Source organism: Nyctibius grandis, chromosome 1 (assembly GCF_013368605.1).
Source record: "Nyctibius grandis isolate bNycGra1 chromosome 1, bNycGra1.pri, whole genome shotgun sequence".
NCBI lineage: Eukaryota > Metazoa > Chordata > Aves > Nyctibiiformes > Nyctibiidae > Nyctibius > Nyctibius grandis.
Window position 1 is genome coordinate 61,822,884 of NC_090658.1, and position 10,403 is coordinate 61,833,286.

The following is a 10,403-nucleotide window of genomic DNA, read 5'->3' on the forward strand; positions in this document are numbered from 1 at the left end:
CCTGCGTGAGAGGGGACAGGGCTAACCACCACCCCACAGCACCATAACCAATGCCACAACGCCAAGAAGGCCAACAGCATCCTGGCTTGTATCAGAAATAGTGTGGCCAGCAGGATGAGGGAAGTGATTGTCCCCCTGCACTCGGCACTGGTGAGGCCGCACCTCGAATACCGTGTCCAGTTCTGGGCCCCTCCCTACAAGAAAGACATTGAGGTGCTGGAGTGAGTCCAAAGAAGGGCAACGAAGCTGGTGAAGGGTCTGGAGAACAAGTCTTATGAGGAGCAGCTGAGGGAACTGGGGTTGTTTAGCCTGGAGAAAAGGAGGCTCAGGGGAGACCTTATTGCTGTCTGCAGCTACTTGAAAGGAGGTTGTAGCGAGGTGGGTGTCGGTCTCTTATCCCAAGTAACAAATGACAGGACGAGAGGAAACGGCCTCAAGTTGTGACAGGGAGATTTAGATTCGATATCACGGAAAATTTATTGACTGAAAGGGTTGTCCAAGCCCCAGGCATTGGAACAGGCTGCCCAGGGAAGTGGTGGAGTCACCATCCCTGGAGGTATTTAACGTTGTGCTTAGGGACATGGTTTAGTGGTGGCCTTGGCAGTGCTGGGTTAACAGTTGGACTTGATGATCTTAAAGGTCCTTTCCAACCGAAACGCCTCTATGACTCTCTGATAATCGCCCCACGGCCACCACCGCCCTCCCGCCCCGCCCCGCGCATGCGCGGTGCGCTCCCCCCGCCCCGCCCGGGGGTTGCCCCGGAGACGGCTGCCGCGGCGCGGGCGGCTGTTACCGCTCCCTCACCGAGCCGCCCGCCCGCTGCCGGCCGGACCCTACGCGCCCCGGCCGGACCCCACCATGCTGCCCGCCCCGGAGCTGGCGGCGGCCCCCGCCGTCCTCTACACCTACTGCAGCCAGCCCCGCGCCCTGCCCGCCAGGCCGAAGTACCGAGAGCCGCTGGCCGCCGCCAAGCCGTGAGTGCCGGCGTCCGGCGGGCCGCGCCACCCAGCCCCGCGGCCTGCGCGCCCCGAACGGGCACCGCTGCTTCCTTCTGGCCTCCGCGCCTTCCCCCTCACCCCAGCCCCCTGGCCGTCCTTCCCGGGGGAGGGGGGAATCGCCGCCTCTTGCCGGCGGGCGGGACGCGCCGTCCAGCTTCCCGTTACTTCGGGGGAACTCGCACCTCCGGCCTTTCAAAGTCCTTCTGGCTTGTTGAGGCGTTAGCACATGGGCTGCAGCTCTGTAACCGCAACTACCTGTGCTTGATGTTGCAGAGAGGAGGAACCTGTTCGTTATGCCAACCTCATGTATGACAGGAGAGTGGTGCGTGGCAACACTTACGCCCTTCGACCCATACCTGTGGTATGTTTTCTATGTAGATCATACTACAGCGTTGTTGAAAAGTAATAGGTAGGGCAGGAAAACTGATCCTCGTTAATAATTTTAACTACTGAAGTTGTAATTTTACTTAAAATATTTCACTCGGTCACAAGCTCTCTAGTTAAACTAGCATGTGATTGTTTTCAGCCTTTCTTTAAAGCACTTCGTCTCCCATGAACTTGTGTAGTTCTGATTATTTTTTCCCCCTGTTTGTTTAGTGTAATGCTACTGAGCACAAGTCATCACTGCATCATCTGTTACCATATGCATCCACAGGTGTCATCAGTGAGAACAGCAGCTTTTGGGAAATTAAGTCTTGGGGTAGACTTTGGCTTACCCTGTTAAAGAAGCAGAGCTAGATGGGCCAGCTGTATGCAAAAGCTGCTTGTGTGGAGGCTAAAGTATTTTATTTATCCTGATACAGTAGTAAATGTTTTAGTGATACTTTATTTTCAGAGGATATTTCTATATAGATACTTTGATCATATAAGAGTTTAAAGCAGTCTGTCTTTTTAAAAGCTACTTTCTGGGAATAACTTTGTGATGTTCAGTAGCTGTTTCTTAGAGTGAATTTCACATACGTTCTGTTTAAGAAGTTCGAAAGTGATGTTCATTTCAATTCACAAACACAGTATTGAATACAAAAGTTAGTATGGGTTTCTTTTGCTTCATCAGCAATAAAGAATCTATAATTTTTATCTAGCAGACAGTTCTGTTGATAATATGATAACTGGATTGAAGTCCATTTGACCTTCTTAAAGCTTTACCTAGAAACTCTCGCTTGTCAGAAAGAACATGCCATTTTAATATACTTTATCTCGCAACGTTCTGTATATAAAATCCACTTCCAAAGAGCAACTGATTGCTCTTAGTGTGAGGTGCCACTAGTGTGTGCCTGTAGGCAGCTAGCATACCTTATTAGTTTCATGTCCTACAGTCTTTAAGGTAACTGAAAATTTAGGGTAGGGACCCAGAAAAGTAAATCCGAAATGCTAGATTTGTAGCATTAAAATCAACCACCTTAATTTTCCTGTAGAGAGAAATTAGTATTATTTCCAAGTGCAAAATGTATTCTGTTTTGTGGTTTTTTTTCTTTTTCATCCCTGCTCAGAGCACCCAACCCACTCCCCTCGAGATTCAAAGGCAGAGGGAAGCATGGAAAAGAGCACTGGCTAGAAAGCGTGCAAAAGAGCAAATGCAACCAAGAACACCTGAGCCTGTTGAAGGCAGAGAGCATATTCATGTGCAGACAGGTAAAAGGCTGAATTTTTAAAAATTCATCTGAAAACAAAAACTTGCTGATTTACTTACTAAATTGACAATGCAGTTGGTAGAATCACATAGGGTTAACGTTAGAGTCACAGAATTCTAGAATCAGAGGTTCTCTAATCCTTTCCATTATAACCCCTTATTTTTAGTTGTATTTAATAAACTTGGCTAATTAGTGACATTTTCCCAGAGACTCCATTTTTTAGTTTTCACTGTACATTCTTGACCACTAGTCAAGACTTATTCATTTGTTCTTTTCCAGTACCATCAGAGAAGTTTGTTATATGCCTAAAATTGAGGGGGTTTAAAAATTTTGCTTAAGAGTGCAGTCATATGTAAGAATAAAACTACTATTAAACACTGGGACACACACTCAGAATAGGAAACTGCCCTATTTATGGGAAAACAATTTTATTTGTAGGAAAAACAAAATTTGGCAGTGGGGTAATCATTAGGTGAGTGCAATGTATTGCTGTGTCCTCTGAAAATCATTTCGGATTGGACTGACTTACAAACTGGGAAAACAGCTGTGTTACATGCTAATCAGACATGGTCTTTGGCTTCTGAACATTCCCTCTGCCGCAGCCCCGTTGAACCTCCTATGCCACCTCCAATGCGCACAGCGGCTTTTCACCATTCAAATACTGTTGGACACAGAAGGAGGCTGTCTACCGTGGAAGTCTTGGTCTCATATCCTTCCTACTGACTAGTGCAGATAATTTTAAGTACTCCATGGACCTTATCATCAGAGCCAGGCTATTTATCTCTGCAGCAGGAGAGAGACAGTTATAATTCAAATGAAGCACACGTTGTTATAGATGTATGGTTACCTCAAAGCCACTTCAGGTGGGGCCAGAAGTAGAATATGGTTCTTTAAACCCAACAGATCCAGTGTTCTGTTTTGCCACATGCAATGGTGAAAACTGTATGTTTTCAATATTACTCGTTAGCAGATAGGCAATCGTTATCCCTTTTTGAAATTGTCCTATCCTGTTGGATCTACCAAGAATTGTTTATTCTGCAGGGTGGGCTGACATGGTCTAGACTCTGACTTTTTAAACCTACTAAGTGACATGCCCTTTTAGAAATCACTTCCAAGAAGTGCACCAGACGTTACAGAGAACGTAGCATCAGATGGTTTATGCAGCAAACTGATCTATGTTTTAAGTTGAGGTGTCTTTTTTTTTTTTTTAACTTTATAGAAGACACTTCATTGCACTCTTTGGATATAATTCACCCTGTAGAGTTGTCAAAAATAGTTGAGAGTTAAAATAAAAAGAATCCAATTTATAGGATTCATTGTGCTTTTATTTCTAGAACTGTATTTGGAAGAGATTAGTGACCGGATAATAGCGGTTGATACAGAGTGTCAAACAGATGCATTTTTGGACAGACCACCCACTCCACTCTTCATACCAGCCAAAACGGGAAAAGATGTGGCCACGCAAATAGAAGAAGGAGAGGTATGAAGCGAAGTCAGGTCCACAAGTGATGTCAAAACATGTCTCCCATACAAAACATGTTTCTGATGCAAAATTGAGGCAGAAACAGAAAGGAACTTCTCACAGAACATGCCCCTCCCCCCAAAAAGTCTCCAATGTCTGCTTTGAGGTTTAAGTGCAAAATTAAGGAAGGTACATCTCCATGTGCACTGGTTCTGCTGCTTTCAGCTAAGAACTACAATGTTGAGAAATGCTCTCCCCTGTAGAAATGGTGTCCAGCCCAAGAAGGGGTGGGGAACACAGAGGTGAGCAGAAATAGGGTCCAGGTGAGTGCTCTGCTTCTCCCTGGCAGCCCCCACAGCGGCTGTGGTAGGGTGTGTGGTGTCACTCCAGCCCACTTAGCCCCCAGCTGCATTAATGCTTCTTGCTTTAGCTGACAGTGGGCCCCCACCTGCACTTCTCAGCACTGCCTTCAGCACAAGGGCTTTGTTATCCTCCTTTTCTCATTGCCAAGATGTTAAGGATGACTGTGATCAAGGGTCATATATCTCTTTCCACTGACTCCCATCCTCAGTTATTTGACTTTGACATTGAAGTCAAGCCGATCGTGGAAGTGTTGATTGGGAAAACGGTTGAGCAAGCTTTGCTGGAAGTCATGGAGGAAGAAGAGCTGGCCCAGCTGTGGGCACGCCAGCGTGCCTATGCAGAGCTGCGTAATGCAGAGCTTGCTGAAGTACAGCGCCTGGAAGAGCAGGACAGGCGATACAGAGAAGAGAAGGTAAGACTTCCTAAGAGCAAAACAGGCCTGTCTGAATGCTCATCAGAAGACAACAATTTCCAGTACTGAAAGGACAAGCTGTAAAATAAGCTGCATGTGCCCAAAAGGGTACTATCACGTTTGATATTCTTCAAAGCATTTTGGTGCCATGCAGCTGCACTCTCACGCACCAGTGCCATGCTGTTGTGTTTATTTGGAGCAGTCGTGCTCCAGTGACCTGGTGTACTTGGACACCTGATTGAGAAGCCAAACCCAACAGTACCCTTTGTACCTGGTGCAGCTGTTACTCAAGCCTTTTCATTATAATAGCTGCTAAATGAATAGTCACAGAGCTTGAAAGTAAGAGAGGCACCTCCTAGTCTTTCACACTCAATGCATGCACCTACTGTATGTGCACACATACCTCTCCAGATCTCTAAGTATTAAGCTATATTAGTGCTATCTAATAAATAAAAGTGCAAGTCTTAATTACTCGTTATTCATCAGCCTTATAGATTTGGGGTTTTTTTCCCATGTTTTCCTGGACCAATTTGAGTTTTAATCTTTAATTACATCAAATAGGATATAAAATTGGAAAGGTGAAAAGTTCAGGAAACCCTGACCCAACTTCATGTCATTCTAAGGCAAACAATCAGCTTTATCTGCAATAATAAAGCAAAGAGACATGAGATCAGTGCATACTAAGGTATCAGATAAGGGTTTCATTTGGCCACCTGCAAGGCCCTTATGTTACAGACTTGCCAAAATCAGAAAAGTTATACCAAAGGAACATGTTTCCTTCTAGTCCTTGTGGATTTTAGCACTCCCTAGATTGAGTACAAGCTTGCTTTCGAGCACTCTATCATATGAGTTTTTGTGAAAGTTAGAGGCTGCAAATACCAAATAGAGACTGTAAGTATCAGTACCCTTGATTATCTTTGCTATTTATGACTCTCACACTGCGATCGTTCTTCAAAGTCTAGATGAAAGGAGTAACAGTTAAAGGCCTGAAAGTTTTACATGCAATATTGCCTTGACAGGAACGTCGCAAACTCCAGCACATGCAAATGCTGCAGAAACAGAAAGAGACCACAGAGAAAATTGCAGCTCGGGCATTTGCTCAGCATTACTTGGCTGATCTCATTCCCTCAGTCTTCAACAATCTTCGTGAGAGTGGTTTTTTTTATGACCCTATAGAAAGAGGTTTGTATTGGATTTTATTAACATGTGAACTGAATAATATAAAGGTCAAAACAACCATAAAACATACCTTATTGTCCCATTATTTAGAATAATGTGATAAGACTTTATTCATTTATATTTGTGGCTGAACAGATAGTTTCCAAACTCATATTTTTAACACAAAAAATATTGGTCATCTGTACAAATAGTCAAAAATAAGCAAGAGCTGACAGTGTGACAATGAGAAAAGCTGCTTTGAATTTGAGCGAAATAAATGGGTGGTTAGGATTAGAAGAGCAGAGGGAGAGAGATGCAAATTGAAATAAATGTATTTTGTTGGGACAGGCAAAGAAATCTGTATGTCATTCTGAGTCTTTTTTAATGCTTATCAGAGCAAGGGAGAAATAAGTCAATTAGAATTAGGCCCTGAAAATAATTTCGGAGGAGTTGTACGTCAGTGACTTCCAAGCTTTTAGAATCAGTACTGTTTCTTATGGGCTACCTTGCTGCACCTCACTTCCCCAGGCCCCACACAGGTGCACACACCACAGCTTGGGAACGGTTACACTCTCTCCAGAATGAGTCATGGGGCAAATGCAGAAACTGAGTATATTTTGCAAACCGGGCAGGCTTTGGGACCATGGCGTACAAAGAGCATGATATGAGAAATACATGGGTAAGCAAGAGCTCTTTAGTCAGAGGGAACAAATGCTTTCAGCAGACCAGAAGCCAGACGTCTTTGGAAAGCAAGGCAGGAAATGCTATTCTCCTGACTTGTTCAGGATAGTTATTTTCATCCCACTAGAACATTACTGCGTATCTCATCTGTGCTGGCCCTTCAAGGGTGCCAGACCCCTTTGAAAATCACTGTAGTTGAGAGGACTCTGGTCTGGGTCCATAACAATGAGGGACCTCAGTAAGAGAGGCAGGAGATAAGAAACCCAACAACACCCGAGAGATTTCATCTGGCTCTTGCAAAGCAAGGGTCTTCTGGCAAGGATGTTCATCCCTTAATGGTCATAGCAAATGAAAAACAGCCCCAAGATCCCGTCGCTCATCCTTAATAAAAAGACATTTTTTCTTTCTTTCTTCCTGCTAAATTCTTACAGATATTGAGAGAGAATTCCTTCCGTGGCTGATGACAGAAGTGGAAGAAACACTAGAGAGGAAGGTTCTGGGGAGGACAATGCTTGACTGTAAGTTACCAAATCCTGGAACGTAATCTGGGCTGCTTGATGTTCTTGATTGTTTTTTCCACAGTCAGAACAAATATCACATTTACGGGGTCACTGTGGGTAAGGTAGCTGGTGTCATTTTAGCAAGAACTCCAAGTACCCATGGCTTTTTGTGTTTTTTTCTACTATATTAAAACATTTTTAATGTTGGAAAACTACTACTGCATACATCTAGGTAATTGATTTTCAGCTGAAATAATAGAAGTGTCAGTTATGCTGCTCTATGCTCTCTGCTGGCTTTATACTGTTTGAGATGTGTTGATGCTGGGAGATGCACTACAATTGACAGGAGCAATATGGTTAAAGAACACCAATTCTTTTCTCTGCTCTAAAAATTTTATTTTTCTGTGTTACACAGCCATCATTGCTGTGCTGTTCTCTATAGTGTGCCTGTTTGTGCCAGTGGGAACAGAAAAGCCCATCCTGTCTACAGCCACGGGTATACCCTGAAAGTTTCTTGACTTGTATGTGTAAGCTCCCTGAACTATGGAGTAATATGTTCATCCTACATGAAAGGAGAAGAGGATAATCATAGGCCATGGTTGTCTGAGAAGTCAGGTGACCAACACTTTTCATCAAAGCAAGGGCTTACCTCCTCAGCAGTCAATAATCATGTCCTTGCTTTTGAAATAGGTTAAAATATCAGTTGTCTTTTGGGCTAGTTCAAGCTAAGTATTCAGGTTCTTTTATTAGTCAGTCTTCAGTGCTGTAATTGAAATACCTGAACAATCTAAACTCTGTCTTGCGTAGAAACAAAATTATGATGAATGCATGTCCACCGTGGTGGTTCTAGATTAAACCACTTATATAATTGCGTTACATCTTTCATTCCTATGGCTTTCCTCCTGCTGTGATTTTGGGTTTGAATTACAATTGTGTTTGTTTCCTTTGGGTTTATTTTCAGTTTAACCAGGATCTTTTGTTATAATTTAGATAACTACAGCTGGTCTGATAGGTATTTTATCCTATTATATATGTGCCAGTGTGTACACTCAAGGGTCACTTCTTCATGTAGCTCTTCAGAAGGGAGGGAATTTTCTCTCCTTTTAAGAAGGAAGTATCGTATATGACTACTGAATAAACATCCCAATGAGAATGTTGCTGCAGGATACGCTATTGATGAGAACATCTATCATATTCCTATTAAATCTTTCTGTTTAATTTTTTAACCAGATATTGTGGTCTTGCACCAGTTCTAAGATACACAGAGCAGCTGGAGCAGGCCAATAAGTAATATCAGCAGCCCCTGTTTTGCTATTTACCCTCTGTATTTTCTGACTTATATCAAATCACCCACTGTTGAGAAACCATCATCTCTGCAAAAGGAACTGCAAATTGCATTCTCCAACATTTGTAGAGGCAGACACAGCCTTGGCTGAGATAGTTTGTGGGTTCTTCCCACCCTTACACAGAAGCATAGGAAAAATCTCTAAGAATCCATTTTTAACCTATTTGAATGAAGACACTTCTTAAAGAATTTATTTTGTCACTGTCCAATAAAAGAGGTGTGAACTACAAGGGAAGCGCCCACAGTGTAAGGGGGCTACATTTATCATCTCAGAGATGACTATTCCTTCTTCTACTTGCTGAAGTCAACCCATGAATTAACAATTAAGCTCTTTTTAGTGCTGTACATTGTCCTATTTTCTGTGTTAAACCTTTCTTCCTTCATTGTTAGCCTCTATTTTTCATATTTAAATGATGGAAATCAAAGTGAGTGTTGATTTTTTGTCGTTGTTGTGTTCTTTGATTTGGAAGGAGTATAATGTTTAGAAAAATTTACAAAGGCTAAACAGCAAAAATAATAAAGAATAGGTGCTTTACAGCTGCTTTTTAGAAAGAGAAAATCTTTTGATGACTCCAACAGTTCTAGTATTTCCCACTGCCAGAACCATCATGCTCTGTGCAACCTGGCTATTCCTTGTTCCTGGTGGGGTGACCCACTCCGGATGTGAGGAACAACTGTGAGGAAATGAACAAAACAATACAGGTGAACCCTTTCAAATCACTGCTTTCAGTGTAAACTGCTCATTTGGCTGGAACTAGGCTACAGCAGCAGGCATAATCTTCTAATTCAAGTATTTTTTTACTTTTAGTGTTATTTCAGGGTTTTTTCCCTGTTTAAGAAGTTACGGGTCAGTAATATATAAAATAATCTCAAATTATAGTTTTTTTCCTCCATGTTTGTTAATGGTGGGTTTCTTTGTTTCAGCCTTGATTCGTACAGTGGTTGAAAAACGCTTAGATGCATTTAGCCATAAACCTCTGTCTGATCAATCAGAGGCACCCGCTGAAGAGCCCAAGCCAACAGATGCAGCACCCCAGGTGCTGGTCAGTGAGACAGACACTACTGACCAACTGGTCGCAGAGAAAGAGGAGACTGACCAACCTGTTGCTGAGCAAAAGCCTTTACATCGCGTATCCTTCCAGTTAGAAGAATCGGATCAAGAAGGAACAGAGGATTTGGAAACTGAGTAACAAGCAGGCAAGTCAGCAAGTAAATGGAGATGAATGGCTTAGCTGAAATAAGAAACAAATTCCTATCTATTTACGAGTACTGTGCCCTAGCCATGCTGAAGGATGAACCTAAGCAACAGTAGAGCATTAAAGTGTGTTTTCCATATACTGACATTGCTGATTTCAGGTTGTAAGAATCAAGAGAGGGGTTACTAGTGCAATGAATGGCAGTGAAATTCTATCCCCTTCTACACAATCCAATCCATCAAAATCCTGGGACATTTACAGTTGAAAAGTAATGCTGTCCCATACTCTGTGCTAGAAGGGAAGGTCATGAAAAGGACATTGAGAGCATCCTAATAATCTTTACAAGTGCTTTGATAATATTCTCAGAACAGAATTTCCTTACTTTCCCTATTTTGAAAGGTAGCTGCTACAGCACTTAGATAAATTTCTTTTCACTCATGTTAGTCTCTCCTTTCCTGACAAACTTGGATGGGCATCTCAGCAAGTAATAGAGCAAAGCCTATTGTTCCTGAAGCTCTTCAGGTTAAAAGAGTTATCATCTGCCACAGGGAATTTCTGCCAGTGCAAAATCCTCCTCAGCCTCCTGACTCCCGGAGCACTGGTGAGGGGCTGGAGCCATGAGCTAAGTCCAGCCTCAGTTTTCTTTGTAATCATCCT

At 42.9% G+C, this 10,403-nt stretch overlaps 1 protein-coding gene across 1 annotated transcript; it reads left to right on the plus strand.

The window, feature by feature from the left end:
* The first annotated feature begins 858 nt into the window (after positions 1 to 858).
* Positions 859 to 9,740, plus strand: RSPH3 (radial spoke head 3). Its single transcript, XM_068412936.1, has 9 exons — positions 859 to 974; positions 1,272 to 1,356; positions 1,617 to 1,633; positions 2,491 to 2,630; positions 3,964 to 4,109; positions 4,663 to 4,866; positions 5,886 to 6,048; positions 7,137 to 7,223; positions 9,475 to 9,740. Exons 1-9 carry the CDS (start codon positions 859 to 861, stop codon positions 9,738 to 9,740), a joined length of 1,224 nt encoding a protein of 407 aa, XP_068269037.1.
* The last annotated feature ends 663 nt before the right edge of the window (positions 9,741 to 10,403 follow it).

Bases quoted from the DNA above. Each gene is read 5' to 3' on its own strand.
- RSPH3 (XM_068412936.1), top strand. From the start codon at position 859: ATGCTGCCCGCCCCGGAGCTGGCGGCGGCCCCCGCCGTCCTCTACACC. The intron at 2,631-3,963 runs GTAAAAGGCTGA...TTTTATTTCTAG, and splicing joins GCATATTCATGTGCAGACAG to AACTGTATTTGGAAGAGATT. The intron at 7,224-9,474 runs GTAAGTTACCAA...TCTTTGTTTCAG, and splicing joins GGGGAGGACAATGCTTGACT to CCTTGATTCGTACAGTGGTT.